Here is an 18838-nt window from a genome sequence, read left to right on the forward strand (position 1 = left end):
GTAGCCCAGGGGATTGAGCGTGGGCCTGCGAACCACACGATCTCGGTTCGATTCCCAGTCAGGGCACATGCCTGGGTTGCAGGCCAGTTCCCAGCAGGCAACTCATGAGAGGCAACCACACATTGATATTTCTCTCCTTCTCTCCTTCCCTTCCCCTCTAAAGATAAATAAATAAAATTTTAAAAAGATAGATTAAAAAAAGATAGATTTAAAGAAAAAAAGAAAGAAAAGACATATTGAGTGCTGGAAGAATTATTGAGTGACTGTGGGGGCAGGAGAAAGGAAGGCTTGCTATTTGAGGCCATGTGCTGAAATACTAAATACACTTAAAAATAAAGTAACAAAAGTACTAGAAGAAAATGTAGGTGAATGTTTACAAATGTGACCAAAAGCTAATATCCTTACTTTATAAAGAACTCATAAATCAGTAAGAAAAAGAACACTCCAGTAAGAAAATGTGCCAATAACATGAACAGCCAATTTAAAACAGGAGAAACAGAAATGAAAAAGATTCCTAGTGAAAAAGAAATTCAATCTTAGTAGTAATCAAAGAAATGCAAATTAAAGTTGCAATTGCCAAGGATCAAGTGAGAATAATATGCAAAGTTGGCAATGAATACTCTCATATACTTTTCTGAAACACTCAATTGGTATGATCTTTCTGGAGGACAATTTGGCAACAAGCACAAAAGGTTCCAAACTGTGCAAACACTATTTCTAGAAATTGAGCCTTTGAAAATAATCAGAGATGTTTATATAAAAGCACAAGTATGAGCTTATTGCATTGTTTTGTAATCAGAAAAAATTGGCAACTATCTCCATGCAACGGGAACTTCCTTGAGTAATTATGGTGTGTCCACAGGGTAGAGTACTGTCAACAGCCATTGGAGAGAATGGCAACAGAGAATATCCATCCACCTCCGGTGCTAGCGCCAATTCCTCAAGATGGCAATGATTTTTTTTTTAAGAAAAAAAAATCTCTAATTGTTCTGGAAAACAATTAAGAAGATCATCGATGAGCAGAATACTTGTGGAATTACTGGAATAGAGGAAGGAAGGGCACAGATTGTAGGATACATGAAACTGGAGGAAAAGAGCCCCAAACACATAGAGGGGGCTGTGGCTCGGGTAGGGGCTGTTCATGGCGTCGCCAGGCCCAGAGTGGACAGCTCATGCTGAGTCGGGGTGGTAGAGGGCATCTGCTGGCCTGCGCAAACATGCCCCTGCATTACTAAATTGAAGAAGCCATTTCTGCAGTGAGAGCAAGTATTTGCTCATTCAATACACGTGTGCTTACGTGCATTGAAAAAACCGTCAAAACGCACGCCTGTCGATGCTAACAATGACCTTCCGGTGGGCAGGTTGTGGCTGACCTTCCATTTCCCTCTGTGCTCTTCTGTGTCTTCCACATTTTCTGCACTGAGTGCACATCAATATTATGGTTAGAAAACAATAATTAGTATTTGAAAACAAAGGAGCAAAAATAAAAACAAAGAATTTGAAGTTTTTATGTAAGAAAGTAACTAGAGTCTTACGATTTTTCTTTCGAAGTTACTGCAGTGACCTCCTGGCCGGTTTCCCAGACTCTGGGCTGCCTGTCCCAATCTGCGCCCAGGATCACGGCCATCTCTCGCCCCCCTCATTTGGAAACTCCCTGCCGCTGGAAGGTACGGTCCAAGTGCAGAGGCTTCACTATCCTTCCTTTCTCCCACTTCTCGCCCTGTGCACAGAGCTACCCAGTCGCAACAGACTAGTCACTGGTTCTTAAAGGCTCCCAATACCTTCCAACTCCATTCCTCTGCTCATGTTGCCTGGCATTACTCAAGCCTAGCAGATGGGCCTTGGGGAAAACTGCAGCCAGAATCGACCAGAATAGCTCTGTGGACCTACACGCTGCAAGATGCACTGCCCCGTGAGCCAAATATCATGGGAAGTGAGGTAGGAGCAGGTGTGGAGGGACAGTGCAGGCCTCTGAGACTCAAGAGGACAAACAATAAAAATAAAAATGGAATGCAGAATCCTATGGTGAAAATTCCAGAGGACTAAGAGGAGCTCCCCTGGAGATACAGGTCGGTTGGTCCTCCCTTCTGGGGTAGGGCTTTCGGTGGCAGTGGGCGGACACACTGGCCCAGTCCTGTGGCTGCCTCTCTGCAAGGGCAGGCACAGACCTGGGTTCACACCCACACCTGCCACCTCTTGGCTGTGACGCTTTGGCAAAGCATCTTCCTGAGTGAGTCTGCCCTACGAAACAGAGACGGTACCATGCTGGGTGACTGAATGTCATCACCTGCACAAGTAGGCTTCCCATAAATGGCAGATGATGTCATAATTATATTTCCCTACCTCAGGTCCTGGTGCAGTGGCTGCTTCCTGGGGCTGGCATCATGCTCTGGGAATCAGGCCTGGGGCTATGCAAGAGGCCTGAGGAAGTGTCCCTGCCAAGGACTTTGAAGTCACCATGGATGGACCAATCCCCATGCCTAAGATCTCCTTCAGGGCCCTCACTCACGCCCATTCCAGGATCCATCGGCCTGGGTGGGGCATATATTCCTCTTATATCACAGCCCTGGGGAGCTGTGAGCTGCACGCAGCCAGCCCTGTGTGAACCCTGGCGTGGGCACCACAGACCCACAGCCAAGAAACCCCGTCCACTCTGAGCAGGGTCCGGGACAGCTACTTTCTCTCAAGAACTGGTATATGTGTGGTGGGAGAGTGCTGGGCTCTGAGGACCCAGTATGGAGGCTCAAGGAGGGAGCATCCATCAAGCCTAGGGTCTTCCTCCCTCACTTCGGATAGGGCAGCCGTCTCCATCGAGTTTGGGGTGGAGGGAGGAGGAACATAGTGGGCTATCTCTCCTGGGGGCAGAAGCTCTAGGCCAGAACAAGGCAACCAGCTCAGAGGTCTATTTTTTGTTCAAAGGCTTGGCCACCGCAGCCACCACTGCAAAGAGCTTTGGATGTGCTGCCGTGTGTGCCACCAGGACAGCAGGGGCACTGTACATTGCAGAGCCTCATGGGCAGAGCTTCTCCCCCAAGGGAGCGGGATCTTTCTGCTCTAAAGAGATAGATCAGTCAGGGCGCCTGCTGGTGAGCTGTACTCTCCCTGGGGGTACTCACGTGAAGGAAGAAGCGCCGCTTTAGTCTGCCCCATGGAGCCTGGGCCTCAGAAGGCTGAAGGCCTGTGGGGCCCATTCTTGACCTTGACCTTGAGTCTTACCCTTGAATATCTGCATTGAACTGGGGCTACAGGGAAATACCTATTGCCAGTACCACCCTCCTCCCCTCACTCACCCCTATCCATTAAATGAACTGGCAGCCTTCACCCATCCCAGTGGTCCCCAAACTGTCGTCTCTAACACCCCCTTACAGCAATTCATGGCATGAGCACACTGCCTATGTGCTTGCTAGCTTAGTAGTTTCCTTTACACAGTCTCACTTTTAAAATAAGGGTTCCAGCCCTGGCTGGTGTGGCTCAGTGGATTGAGCACCGGCCTGCGAACCAAAGGGTCACTGGTTTGATTCCCAGTCAGGGCCCATGCCTGGGTTGTGGGCCAGGTCCCCAGTAGGGGGTGCATGAGAGGCAACCACACATTGATGTTTCTCTCTCTTCCTCCCTTCCTCCTCTCTAAAAATAAATAAAGAAAATCTTTCAAAAGTAAATAAAAATTAAAAGGAGGGTTCAGCCTAAACAATAGCATCCATGACCTGCAGTTTTGATGGACTAGTAATCTTTTTCCCTGGTATACAGTAACATAAATACCTAACTATTGAAACTGTATACAAATCATGTCACATATACTTACCACCCTGGGAGATACCAGACCCCCACACCCAAATGCCCAAGGGGCTGCCGCAGACAGAGCCTCGGTGTGCACAGGAGGGATGCATATAAGGCAGTGCCTGCTGGCTGGCCCCCTGGCCAGGTCTCTCCCAGAGGCGGAGGTGAGAGGCCAAGAAGGAGAGGATGTTCCTTGCCTGGGGGCAGGCAGCTGAGTCACCTGAAAGCACTGGTAAGTTCTTCAGGAAAAAAATAGGGGCACAGACAGGACACTAGGGCCTTTAGGGTTAAGATCTCATCAGTGGGGAGTCGCCTGGCCTCCTCACGTTACAGGGTCTGTGGATATGTGGGCTGTCCGGGTGATCCTGCAGCCTGGAGGGGGCAGCGACACAGACCAGAGGTGGCTCAGCCACACCCCACCCCTCACCCCAGTGAGCCTGACCCTTTTCTCAGCTAAAGCGGTCGTAGGAGCGTGGAGGCCTCAGCCAGAGGCTGCCCTTGCCTCTGGTACTGGGTCCTCAAATGTGTCAGAGGGTCTGATTCATAGGGCCTGGAGAGGAGGCCTCAAGTGGGTTCTCTAACAAGTTCCCAAGTGACAAGGGCACTGCTGGTCTGGGGGCCGTACTTCCTCTGAGAACCACTGCCCTAGAAAGTGACCTGACCCTGGAAAGAGAGGGTCTGAAGGGTCGACAGCTCCGAATGAACCTCCAGGACACCGAAGCCCAGCGAAATCACTCAGACACAAACTACAGTGTGTGCATACCCAACGGCCAATGTCCAACACCAGCGCTACCCAGAAGCAACTGCGTGGCAGGTCCCTGGTCACTGCCGACTCCAGCAAACTTTCCAGTGAGATCTCTAAAAGATTCCCCACCAATAAGCGATGTCTCACCCAGAAAAGACCCAGTTCAGAGCCAGCAGCAGGGCCTGCACTGCGTTCTGTGGGAGTGTGACCAGCTGACGTGGCCAGTCTCTTCCTCCCTTGGTCCCAGTGGCCCCCGGTGACTCAGCACAGGAGCTGGGATTTCTCAGCACCCCTCCCACCCCGCTGCACCATCCTAGGTGCAGGAAACTAAGGACAACAGAGGGCAAATCACTGTGTTTGCTCCTAAGAACCTGGCCTAATGGACAGAGTTTGCTTATTGAACACACACGTGCCAAACAGTATGAAGGGGGAGGGGTCAGAGAGGTCAGCGTGGCTCTTGTCCACAAAGGCTCTCCAATCCCATGGCGGCAGGTGATTGACGAGGAAGCAGATGGTGTATTATACTGCACTGTGTAAAGACTGGTCCCCGGAGGAGCCTGAGGGGACAGGAGCACAGACATGGCACACCCGGTCCAGCCTGGGGAGGCAGGTTGAGCCAGGTGTGGGAGAGAACGTTCCCACATCAGGGAGAAGCCAGCGTGGAGGTGAGGCTGAACCAAAGGGGAAAGTGCCTGAAGGTGAGACAGAGGAGGAAGCCTCAGGGGACCGGGTGGGGTCTCTCCAGTCACACTGAGGGGCTCGTTCCCTGCTCAGAGCTGTAGGGAAGGCTGTTGACTAGAAAAAGGGCTCCTGGATTAGATGTGAGCACAAGGTCCCCTACTCTCCACTGCAGGAGTGTCCCTCAAGCTACCACACCATAATAATAAGTGGCAACTGTCGAGGAAGTAACCAGAGACCCCTTTGGTGGGGCAGACGGTGACTTGGCCAGCGGGGAAGGCTTCAGAGGGCCAGGCAGGGCTGTGGGTGGCTGAAAGGGCAGGTGCTTTGAAGGGGCATCTCTTAGATGGTGCCCTTTTGGTCTTAAACAGATCAAGGGCCTCGGTGGGTCCCTATACTTGAGGGAGGCCTCTGGGATGGAAAGGTCAACCCCAGAAGGCCTGAGATCCCTAAACACCAGTGACGGGGCAGGGAGTCCCCGAGCCCGGGGAGGATGGGGCGTGGGGCTTGTGGCAAGCACAAGGCCCAGCCATAGAGAGGGCTTCCTGAATGAGGGCCAGCCGTGGGCTAAGGAACCAGATTCCAGGTGATGGAATGCATAACAGCTACCCCTTACATGGTGCTGATTATGAGCCAGGCACTTCTCTTAGCACATTAAGTTTCCGAGCACTTTTAATCTTCATGATGACCCTAAGAGTTAGTCCTGTGATTATCCCATCTTCCAGATGAAGATTTGGAGGCACAAAGAAGTAAATGATACTCATGCCCACAGCCCTGAAAGTGGCAGGATCAAGGTCATTGACCAGATGACCTCTCTGAGCCCTCATCACAAATTCATTAAGCTAGGAACAATCTCAGAGTCGACCAGACTACCTCCCTTAACTTACAGCGGGAAAAGCTGAGTGATTTGTCCCAGGGGCAGAGTTGGCTACTTGCATCACAGAATTGGCAACTAGAAGAGTAACTTGGTGAAGATGGCTGAGTAGATTGCAGGACCTGGAACGGGGGTGGGATGCAGGGGAGAAGCCTAAGTGCCCCTGTTACTACCTGCTGGTCCTTGAAGGTACTGCTGCTCATGGCCTTCCTTGCCACCCAAAGTCCTGCCTTCTTCCTGTATCTGTGGTGCCCACGTGGACGTCACTCAACCTCTGACTCCTTTGCCCCTAACGCCGGTGATCCGTACCCCGACTCTGCTTTAGCCGTTCACACACACAGCAGGACCTGGCTCCTCAATCCCTTCCTCCCTCCTCCAGCTCCGATCTCAGCCCGCCATCCTTCCAGCTCCCTCACCCCCACATCATCAAGCTTCTAAGAGACTTCACTTCCTCCAAGCCCACAGGCCACCTGCGGGCCCACCCCTCTCCGTCCTGGACCCCACGGACCGCCCTGTCAGCAGCGCCCTCAATCTGCACCACCTGCCCCCACTCAGTCTTCCCCCTGGGAGAGTCCCAGCACTGCACCAAGTCTATTCTCCGCCTTCTCCATCTCACTCCACGGTCACCAGGCCTGCTGAGGGCAGCCATGCTGCCAAGTACACTGGGCTACTCTGAGCACAGGGCTCCTACCACAAGAGGGCATCACTTCCACCCTGAATTCCCAAGCCAGTTCTGAAGCACGTCCACACCAGCCGGCCGCATACTGACATCACCAGGAAAGCCTGAACAGGCTCTGATGTGGGGGCTATTTAATGGAATTGTCCTGGGCGCTGGATCAGGTACCAGGACTGGTAAAGCCTCCCTGGTGATTCAAAAATGTATCCTATTCATACAGGGGAACACTCAGCTGTATAAAGAAACAAGTTTCTCTCCTGACTGGTGTGGCTTAGTGGTGTGGTCATCATCCCACCAAAGCGAAAGGTCACCAGTTCGATTCCCAGTCAGGGCACATGTCTGGGTAGCAGGCCTAGTCCTCTGGCTGGGGGCATGGGAGAGGCAACCAACTGATGTTTCTCTAGTGCATCGATTTTTCTCTCTCTCCCTTCCCCTAAAAATAAATAAAATCTTAAAAAAAAAACTTCTGATATACACACATGGATAAACCTCAAAAACATTATGCCAAGCACACACAAAAATACCTTATATAAATCTATTTATACGAAATTTTCAGAAAAGACAAAACTATAGAGCAGGGGCGTCAAACTCATTTTCACCAGAGGCCACATCAGCTTCGCAGTCGCCTTCAAAGGGCCAAATGTAATTTTAGGACTGTATAACTGTAACTGCTCCTTAACAGCTAAGCAAGAGCTCGGTGCTGCTGCCGAGTAGAAACAAGGCGCCGGGCCAGCTAAAACAAGGTGGTCCGGCCCACAGGCCTGATGTCTGCCACCTGCGCTGAAGAGCCAGCCAATGAGCCTGGGGCTGGGGGTGGGACCGATCACAAAGGGGCAGGAGGGAGTCTGCGGAACCACCAGAGTGTGCTCAACTGGATCTTGAGGATGGTTGCCCAACCACTAGAAATTTTCTAAAAATAGCTGAACTGTATCATATATAAACTATCCCAATAAAGTTGTTAAAAGTGGGGGGAAAAGGGGGAAAACCAACTTATGAAATTTTAATTTTGTTTTGCATTTAAAAAATTCCCCTGGTGATTCTAATGAACAGCCAGAGATGAGAACCCTGTGGAGGAGGCCTAACACCCACTGACCCCAAGGCTGTGTTTATGCCTCTCTGGACCTTGAAAGCTCAGGGCCTTGGCACATCACAGGCTACGCTGTTGTTTTTGAGTGAGCGGATTTGCGAGTGAGCAGATGTGCCTTCCTAGAGTCTGTCTCCTGACTGAGCGGCACAGAGAAAGTCCACTTAATGCACACCAAGAGTGCATGAGTCTTTCATCTAGGGTTCTCATCTCACCCTCTCGTCTGCCAGTGCCCGTGTGATGATAATATATCTCCCTACTTCACACAAGGGAAACTGGATATCACTCAGGTGAGGTGCACTGCCTGCTGTCACACAGTCACTGCTTGGCAAAGCCGGGCTTAGAGATCAGCCCATCTGGTCCCAAGTCCTTCCTTCTTCTCACCGCATTTACATCTTTGATCCAGAGAGAGCAAGGCTGAAACAAGCTCAACCTTCTCAGCTGCTGACGCTGGTCCTAGCAGCAGCTCTGGATCTGATACACTGGAGTCAACGAGGTGAAGTGAATTAGGTGGGTCACATGGCTACCACTTGGCAAAGCTGGGCCGAGAGATGGACACGTCTGATCCAAGACCAGAGCAGCCTCTGGCTCTCCATGCACGGGCCTTAAATCTCAGCGATGCTGGGCTGGAAGGAGCAGCGGGTTGCACAGTGGGATGGCCCTCAGCTCTCCGCCCCTTTCAGGCCCAGTGTAATGAGCTCCTTGGGATTAAGGTTTCCCCCCACCCCAGCTCCCTCTGACTTCAGGGTTGCTTTCATTTGACATTCCTCCCAGCGCACCAGTCCGGAACAGAAGTGCTTGATGCTGCTGATCGACCAGTTTCATAACAGGAATCCAGTTTCCTCTGCACTCACGAAAAGCTGTTAGCCCCTGGCCGGTTTCCAGGGCCTGTGCTCTAGCAGCGAAGCCCAGGCATTGGGAGAGGGATGACAAAGCCCTTGGGTACAGACAGGAGTCAGTTGGGCGGAGAGATTTAAATCGAAAGGGGTTCCTGCCAGCAATACCGCCCAGCAACACCCTGTCCTCAGAAAAGAGGTTTCCTGCTGAGATGCCCTGCAACTCAGCTGAGGGCCCTCGCAGCTGTGCAGGGGCAGAGTCGTGCTACCAAACTGCCCACACCTGACCCGGGTGGGGATGGTGTGACGGAGAAAACGCTGACCAACACTCCGGAGGGTCAGGCTTCCGGACTCAGCTGGGTTCTAACCTTTTTAGATCAGGTTTTTCAAATCTCCCATGTCACCTTCAGTCCCCGGATGGCTGCAGGAAGTTAATGTAAGGAAAGGAGGAGCAATGGGAAGTCTGAACTGGGACTCTGGACCCGACCCCAGGATTTAGTCCTGACTTTTCTGTGAGCAATCTTTCATCTGAGGTGCTTTGAAAACCTGAACTTCTCTCCCTCCCCTCTCTGGGCCTCAGTTTCCCCTCCTATACAATGAGGGGGTTGGGGAAGGTATCTCTAAGAGCCCCTCAGGCTCTGACAGCCGAAGACCCTTATTGGAGAAAAGCAGGTCCCTCCAAATTGCTGTACAGTTCCGTGTCAATGGGACCGACCACACTGCCCCCTGCCCCCCATCGACCGCTTCCAAACTCATTTCAGAGCATTTGTCACTGCCTTGGAGGGCAGTCTTCCAGCAAAAGCCTCTTTAGTGTTTGGCAATGAGTCACTCCCACTGGAGGTCAAGTTTCCTTTGTGCCTCTCCCTGGGGGCTGAGAAACAGAGAGGGGGTCAACGAGGGCCAGTGTGGCCTGGGAAAAGCTTGTCTTGCTTGGATGACCACAGACAATGGGGACTGGGCACTGCTGCTTCTCAAGCACCTCCCAAAACATCCTTCTCTGTGCATGAACTTTACAGTTTACAAAGCTCTTTCAAATCCATGACTCATCTTATTTTGGCAAGAATCCTGTAGGGATAAGGGAGGAAATTGCAGCTCAGAGAAGAGAGGTGACTTCTCCAAGGGCAAGGCATCGAACGGTCTCTGCTTCCCATGGGACAGTTGGGCAGAATCTCAGAAAGGTATGCGCAGGGCTGGAGTGGGGATCAGGCCTGGTGACTCCCAGCCCTCCCCCCCCCCCTACTGGCAGGGGCAGGTCCTTTCCAACTCCTCCCACTGAGGTTGGCCTGGACATCAGACTCACATACTTCCCCCCACAGGGCTCCGTGTGTTGCTCTTGGGCAGCTAAGCACACCTGGAGCGCCTTGCCTTGTTGGGAGGCTCCAAGTACCAAGCACACACGTGGAAGGAAAAAGAAAAGTAGGAACTATAAGGAGAATGGGAAGAATGACAAGAGACTATTTTGCACTCATCTGAGTGGGAACACCTCTTAAACGTTTGATAATATCCACTCTAAGTAAGGGTGTGGGGAAATGGGCATTTTGAAATGCATCACTGGGATGGCCTCGGTGGAAGTCAGTTTGTCTCATTATTTTAAGTGACCCCGTAGTTTCACTTCTAGAAATCTACTACCAAGATGCAAGCCTAGGTGGGAAGGTGTTGGCTGTGACATTAAAAAGCTGTAAACGTCCACAGGTGTCTGGATGTTTCAATAAATTATCATCCATCCATCTGATAAAACACCACAGCCCATCCATAAGAATGACGTCAACCAAAACTTCTAAGATCTGTTGTAAGGTCAAAAGGCAAAACCTCCAGTATAAAGTCATTGGATTTAAACAAACACACAAGAAGTTCTGAGCAGACGGACACTGACCTGAGAACGGGGCTCACTTGGGAGAGAATGCGGGATTTAAGGCAATTGGCAACTCTGTTTTTACTGTGTCTATTTTGGCGTTGCTTTTTCCCCTTTTTCTTTTTTGCAAGAAAACAAAAACAAATCACCATGTATAATGTATGTTTGTAAGCCATTAAAACAAACAAACAAAAAGCCCACCCAACTGACAGTGACCCTGGAGTCTTTGTTCCAAGTCGGCTCCTCCCCAAAACGCCCCTCCCAGGAGAAGTGCTGTTGGCGGCACATGGTGACTTCGGGTGATCAATACAGTGTCGGTAACAAGGACAACAAACCTACAGGGATGGGGAGGGAATAAGTCACACGATCCAGCTGAAGGTGCAGGGAGAGGGAGGGATCACTCCTGAGCTATTTGGGATGGAGGGTTCCACGTGTCCCATGCACGATCAAATTCCTTGGCCACCAGCTCTGCCTCATCAATGGTAAAACCGCTCCGGTACTCCTAATGAAAGTGTGCTTAAAAGCCCATTGTGCATCCCTGATTCAGCCACCGTGCCCTTGCCCAGAGATGACAGCAGCGAACAGGTCGGGGAGAGCGCGTCCTCTCGGCAAAGCGTACCTCAGAGAACCTCTGCACGTCCTGGGTGAGCGTGCCCACTCGCTTCCACTGGAAGTGCTTCAGCAGCTTCAGGATCGCTGGGTTCACTGCATTGTCCGATGGGACCGTCCGGAAGAAATAGGGGTATTTTTTCTTATCGGCTAGCACAGGCGTGGTCGCAGCGAAGGAAAGCTGAAAAACACAAAAGGGAGGACACTTTTACAGGTGGGCCTCGTCGCTCAGAGCCTGGAGCTTCCGGAACAGCAGAGACTCTGAGTTCCAACCTGGCATGAGCACACGGGGAAAGGCATTTTGAAGCCTTTCTACTGTGAAAGTAATACATTGTAATGGAAGAGAAGATTTTGAAAACATGAAGTGAGGAGAAAGTAGGAAAAAATGGGCCAATAATTTACCCCTCCTCAAAGAACCATTAACACTGCAGTCCGTTTTCTTCTGGTCCTTTACCCAGGCACAGTAATTTGTAAAAAGTTCCGTGGGGCCATTCCACATATGTAATTGGGCGGTTTCCCCCCACTTGACACTATCCTGCAAGTATCCAGCCATCCTGTTAAAAAAAATGCCTTGTAAACATGCACACAGCTGCATAATATTCCAGTATAGGAAAACACACCATCATTTACTGAATCATTTCTACTTTGAGGGCATTAGATCCTTTCTAATTTGCCATTATTGTCCCATTATTCCACAAGCATCCTTGCACACAGCTTTTTTCCCCCTAAAATTCAGGCTATTTCAATAGGGTAGAATCAATGGTACAAAATTTCCCAGATAAAGGATATGCACTTTTAAAGACTTGATACTTATTTCCAAAAAAAGGACCGTATCAATCTACGCTCCACTAGTCAGGTACAATTAGAGAGCCAATTTCACTGCGTTCTGGTCAACAGAGGAAATAAAACATTATTCTGACTTTATAATGATTTATCACAGAAAAGCTGGAACCACGTCACATTCAGTGGTCGTGCATAATGTTTCATTTTTTTCTATGTGGCCGTTAACTCGTAATACGTGCTACTTTAGGAATTGCTTTCTCGTGCCTTTTATTTCTTTTCTGAGTGCTATTGCAATGGCTTTTCTTATTAAGTTTAAGGGAGACTTTCACGTGCGCAGCATTCAGACGCAGGCTGTCCCAGCTGCTGTAAACACCCTGTGTGTTTGCTTTCCCACACTGTGTGTCTGTTCTCATTTACGCGCACTGGTCCAATCTGCCCATAGCCCCCTTTATTATTGCTTCTTTTTAAGTGCCAATAAATTGCTACATTGGATTCTAGTGATTTGTCCCGCGGGGCCCAGCTTACATGTCACCTCTTCCAAAACACTTCCTCTGAGCTCTGTGCTCCCTTCCTCTCAGCCGAATGCGGACCAGGTGCCGGTCAAACTTTTCAGTCTTTGCAGCGTGATGGTGGGAAAATGGGATCTCGTAGTTCTGATTTGCATTTATCTCATTCTGAGCGAGGGTGAGTCTCTCTTCCCACGTTGGAGAGCAAGGTTCTTTCTGGAAACTGTTCACATTTTTTGCCTGTTTCCCAATTTGAATTCTTTTTCTGCCCAGATGGTAGAAACGAGCTTTTCTATTAAGGAAATTTGCCCTGTGTGATATGTTACTAACCCCTCCTCTCCAGTTTGTGAATTTTTTTCCTTGATGTTTCTCATAGTGTCTTTTGCCATCTGAAAGCTTTTTTTAAAATTTGGTTGAATTTATACATTTTTCCATTTTATGTCTTCAGGTCAGGTGCCATATTTCCCACTCTGGGATTATGAAAGAATCCTTCATGGCTTCTTCTGGTCTATCTGTCATTTCCCCCTCCCTTCTTCCCTTCTTTCTTTCGTTTCTTTTAAGTCTTTGATCCAGAAAGGACATGGGTGACGCGGGCTCACCCTGGCTTTCTTTCCAAACAAGTGCCTGTCCCAGCAGCAGCTCTCGATCTAATCACTTCTGAGAGTCCCGTCTCAGCACCCAAGGAAATAATGTCCTGGTTCCGTCAGGGGCCAGATGAAGATGCTCTTGTTACCTGAGAAACATTCCTTCCCCCCAAGACTCTGGCAGAGTGGGGCAGTGGAGTCTTGTCCCTTGTCCCAGTCTGGCTCCCAAGGCAGACAGCCACCACCCAGGGTCCCCGGGTCTCCCATGTCTGCTCCACAGTCTAAACAGATCCCATCTGTTGGACCTGGACACACAACAGCTTGCCTGCTGTCGCCTGGAACAAAAGAACACCTCCAGGAACCAATTTTTAAGATCCTTGCAGAGAAGGGCATCATCCCAAGATGGGTAAAGGTCAAGGACAGAATGGCTATTAAAAAAAATTCTGGATGCAATAAGGACCCATCGGCAAGACCTACAGAGAGGAAAATCTCCACGGGACCCACTGAGGAACACTTGCATTCTGCGAAGGGCCCGCTGATGTAGCTAGTGTGGCCCGGTGTCTGCATCTGCAGGTCCGCTAACAGAGGCCTGGAGAGGACACGGGGGGTTCAAGGTGTCCATGAGCCCCCCAAAACTGTATTAAAAAGCTTGTGTGGGTGCGTATGTGCACGCAGAGACACATTTTTCTGAAAAGAGGACCAATGGCACCCATGAGATTCACCAAGAGGACCCTACCACCCAAACATCAGCAGCACCCTCACTTGCAGGTGACACGTAGGTCCTGTCGTGAGCTCAACGAAGAGAAGCTCTCGGCAGTGTCCCAAAACCTAGTGTTCGCAATTCTTCTCCAGATATTAAAACAATACTTCAAGCCTCCGATGATTACGAGCGTGAGAAGGAGCTCCTAGAAAAACCAGAGAGCAACTATCTCAGGGCCTGGGATGGTGCGCGTTCCATCACATGCCTCCAAATGCTTACCTAATGGGATTTGGAAAATGCTGGTTTTCTGATATGATTTCTGAATCACACTCTGGGTGACACTTTACCATTATTGTCCCATTAGTTCCAGGTCCACAATTAATTGTTGCTCGAACGACCTCCTATGTTTGCCCTGTAGGTAATTACAGCGGTTACCATTTGGCGAATAAACGGCCCATTGTGTTTACAATGGGCTTGGAGTACAGTGTCTGCCCCAGGTCTAAATCACGTTGGGTGCAAATATTAACTAGCACTGACATTTTCTGCGCCATTTGAGATAATGCACACTTTGATTAGATGGTTCGGCATCACCGTTCTTCTGGCTTTCGCCCCCTAAAACTTCCTTCCACGGGCGAAGGCAGCGGGTGCTTACCAGCATCGCTGAACTGCAGAACCGGAGGAACCTGCAAAATCATCTAGCTCTGGGTTCTTGACCCTGGCTGCACACTGGAATCACCTGGGGAGATTTTTAAAAATATTAATGCCTTGGTTCCACTCCAAACCAACTGAATCAGTATCTCTGGGCACAGAGGCTGGGCATCAGCGTTATTTAAAAACTTCCCAGGTGATTGTGATGCCTGGAGAGGGTCGAGAACCACTGAAACAGACCAACACCCTTAGTGGTTCTTATTTCAGTTTTATTTTGTGTTGGTTTCAGGTGTACAGCTTCATTGTTAAACAATCACATACTTCACATAGTGTTCCCCTTAATATTTCCAGTGCCCCACCTGGTACCACACATTGTTATCACGACGTTATTGACTACATTCCCATGGACTATTTTATAACTACTAATTTGTACTTCTTAATTCCTTCACCTCTTTCGCCCACCCCCCGAGGCTGCTGACCTCTGGCATTCACTAGTTTGGTCTCTATGAGTCTGTTTCAATTTCGTTAATTTTGTTCTTTAGATTCCACATATAAGTGAAATCATACGATATTTGTCTCTGACTGATTTATTTCACTGAGAATAATACCCTCTAGACCCATCCATATTGTCACAAATGGTAAGATTTCATTCGTTTTCATGGCTGAGTAATATTCTATTGTATATATGTACCACAATATGTTTACCCACTTGTCTATTGATGGGCACTTGAGCTGCTTCCATATCTTTGCAGTTGTAAATAATGCTTCAATCAACAGAAGGATGTGGACATTCATTTGAATTAATGTTCTAGGTTTCTTAGATATATGCCCACAAGTGGAATTGCTGAGTCATAGGGCAGATCCATCCTTAATTTTTAAAGAAAACTCCATATATTTTCCACAGTGGCTGCACCAATCTGCATTCCTATCAACAGTGCACAAGGGTTCCCTTTTCTCCACATCCTTATCAGCACTTGTTTGTTGAGTTATTGATCTCAGCCATTCTGATGGGTCAGCACTCTTAGTTTTGAAAAAGCAGGCTGAGTCCCAGAAATGGGGAGGAACAGAGACATCCGCAGTGGCCAACAAGAGGGAGAGACTCAGGACACCAGTGCCCTTTCTCTGCTTGATGGTGGCGCCCCTGCCTCCTACTGGTTTGCCAGTCTTTCTCCCCCGCACAAGTCACTCAGCAACTGGAAACACAAGGCTTGTTGCATTGGGGGCTTAGGTTGAAAGACCCAACCTTTCTGGGCTCTCCTGCCTTATTTCACAAAACCAAGTTCATTTCTAAGCATGCTGTGATTGAGGTTTTGAGTTAATCCCTAAACCAAGGATTTATTACAGACAGTACTTTTAAATTTATTTTATAGTTTTGTTACTTCTGGTTTTATTGCATCGTTTTGAGAATTTAGCATGTACAGTGTCTGCTTTTAGACTTTACTGAGATTTTCTTTGTGACTTAATGTACAATCAATTTTTGTAAAAGTTCTGTGATGGCTGAGAAAGCAGATGGAGTCTCCAGTTGTAAACTGTAAAATTATCTATGAATAAGTGGTATAATCAAACTAACCAATTACATTATCACATGCTTTGTATTTTTATTTACTTAACCTATCCAAGACTGAAAGCTTTATTAAGTTTTTTCCATTGTCTCTATGACAATTTCGTCATGTGCCTGTATTTCAACAGTTTTTGCTTTACACCCTTTAATTTTATGTTGTTTTGAGCATAAATGTTCATCACAACTGCATTGTTATTTGTCAGCAGTCAATGCGTACGCTTGCCTAGTGCAGATATCAGGCACTAAAGAGATAATCATGCGTGAACTGAGGATTAAAATATTTTTCAAGGTAAATAAACACTTTGTCACTTTTGCTTGTTGTTTTATATTATCTTGCTTGATATTAATACTGAACCTGTTACCTTATTTTTGCCTGGCACAGTGCTGACCCTCTTCCTACATATAATCTATTAAGATCGTCTTCAGTGGGAGCCGGGGGCAGGCTGGCTGGAGGAGGGCAAAGGGGGAAAGACTGGGACAACTGTAATAGAATAACAATTTAAAAAAGATCAGTTTAAAGTATATTCCTTGAAAAGAGTACATGAGTGAATTTAAAATATATATGCTTATCGCTGTAATAAATACTTGGGTTTGCATTTATCATCGTTAGCAGTCTTCCCCTTTTCAATGCTTCCTTTTGGCTTCCTTTGTCCCTTTTGATACTCAGACTACATCTCTCCTCTTCTCCATTCTGGATACATTAACCTGGCTTTGCATTTCAACCTTCTGGAATAGCACTTATTGTTCTGAAGAACAGCACGGGGCTGAAGACGTGCCGAGAGGGACACTCTGTTGCCTTGACACATGGTAGAATTGAGGTGGGTGCCAAATTCTTGGGCTACCACTTTTGCCCTTTGAAACTACGAAGTGGTGCGGAAGAGACACCTGGGGCTAGTTTGACGGCTGTGCATTTGTAGGTGTCTGGTTTTCTCTGGCTGGATGCTAGAAAAAAATTTTTTCTTTATTCTTAGAATTCAAAAAAATTGGTAAGATAGGTCTGGCTTTGGCACTCTTCTGGGACACAGGGAATTCTTCAATCTATACACCCAAGTCTTTCGACTCATAAAATATATGCACATATATATTATATGCTATATCTCATATATTCTATGAGGTATGTCCATAAAGTATCCAGCCACGAAATATAAAAAAGAGACATTTACTGAAGAAGATACAAGATACAGGATGCATGGTACACAGGACAATGATGCCTTAATCCCCTTCAAAGTAGGCACCTTGGGGCCTCACACAGCTCTCCCAGCATCTCTCCCACTGTTCAAAACACCCTACAAAATCCTTGGTTGGAATTGCCATCAGCTGCCCTGTTGTAGTTTCCCAAATGACCCTTCAAAGGTGATTTTAGTTTTGTGAAAAGCCAGAAGTCGCAGGGCACCAAATCTGGGCTGTAGAGGGGCTGAGTCACCTAGGTGATTTGATGTTTTGCCAAAAAAACTCTGCACGGGACATGATGCATGAGTGAGCACATTGTCATGATGAAGCTGCCAACCACCAGCTGCCCATAGCTGTGGCCATTTTTGTCATTTTGCATCTCCCAACTGACAAAGAACATGGAGGTATGTACTCCTTACTAATGTTTGGCCTAGAGAGGCGTATTCATGATAAACAACACCTGCCCAATCAGAAAACACAGTTAAAGTGGTCTTGATCTTGCTGTGACTTTACCATGCCTTCTTCAGGTGTGGAGAACCAGGCGACCTCCATTGAGATGACTGGGCCTTCTTTCCAGATCATAGGCATAGACCCACGGTTCATCTTTGGTAATGACCTTCTTGAGGAAATCTGGTCATTGGTAGTGGTTTGAATCAAGTCATTAGCAACTGCAGCACCATGTTCCTTCTGCCCTAGTACCAGAAGCTGCAGAAAAAATTTTGCCATGACACATTTCATACCAAGATCCTGCATCAAAATCTCAGACACAGCGGTTTTTGGAACCCCCAGGTCAGCTTCTGGTTCTCACACTGTCAGTGGCCCATCTTTGTTGATTGCAGTTTGTACACATTTCACATTCTCAGGGGTTCTGCTTGTTGCAGGCCTTCCAGAATGTGGATCACTTTCAACAGACTCTTGACCATCTTTGAAGCGTTTGTGCCACACTTGTATTTGTGCTGCACTCACTGCATTGTCCCCAAAAGCCTTCTGAATCGCCTGAATAGTTTCCACGGAGAAATGTTCGAGCTTAATGCAAAATTTGACGCAGATTCATTGCTCTACTTGCTCAGTCATTTTGAATGTGACAGCCACCCAGTACACATGCTCACGCAACAGTGTCTACTGTCTTCACTGACTACTACAGTGCAGTTGTCATTGTTCACGCATGCACATTCCAGTCCACTCTCCTTGGCTGCTAAGTTACATCGATGTCGTGCAAACTGTTCTTATTATATTAACAATTTATATAGTACACATAAGTATAGCTTGATATGTACTAATATAGTATATATGTAGTATATAGTACTATATTTATTATATATTTATATTATATCCATATACTTTTCTGTCCTCCAGAACACGTAATTATCTATGTGTTGTCTTTACATTCTCCAAATCCATACCTCAGATTTTCTTACATGATTTCACCTCTCGGGCCTTGTCCTCCACATTCTGGAACAGCATCTTATTTTATTCTCTCTCTTTTATTACAGGGTATGTGTATATTCAGTTTCACAAGGGTTTTTATCTCGTCACTCCCTAGCCATTATTTGGTATTATCTGACTTCCTAATTTTTAAGATTTTATTTATTTAGTTATCTTTAGAGGGGAAGGAGAGAGGGAGAGAAACATCAATGTATGGTTGCCTTTCATGCGTCCCCTGCTGGGAACTGGCCTGCAACCCAGGCATGTACCCTGACTGGGAATCAAACCGTGATCCTCTGGTTCGCAGGCCCGCGCTCAATCCACTGAGCT

The 18838-nt window shown here is 47.9% G+C and overlaps 1 protein-coding gene across 1 annotated transcript in view; it reads right to left on the reverse strand.

Moving 5' to 3' along the window:
- GABBR2 (gamma-aminobutyric acid type B receptor subunit 2) overlaps positions 1-18838 on the reverse strand; it is a 337904-nt gene that overhangs the window by 194703 nt on the left and 124363 nt on the right. Inside the window, exon 3 of the mRNA XM_037035951.1 lies at positions 11142-11312. Within this exon, the coding sequence (XP_036891846.1) occupies positions 11142-11312 (171 nt within the window). The remainder of the gene's footprint in view (positions 1-11141; positions 11313-18838) is intronic.

The sequence above is a fragment of the Sturnira hondurensis genome, unplaced genomic scaffold (genome assembly GCF_014824575.4).
Source record: "Sturnira hondurensis isolate 20B ecotype Veracruz unplaced genomic scaffold, ASM1482457v3 Scaffold0022566, whole genome shotgun sequence".
Classification (NCBI taxonomy): Eukaryota; Metazoa; Chordata; class Mammalia; order Chiroptera; family Phyllostomidae; genus Sturnira; species Sturnira hondurensis.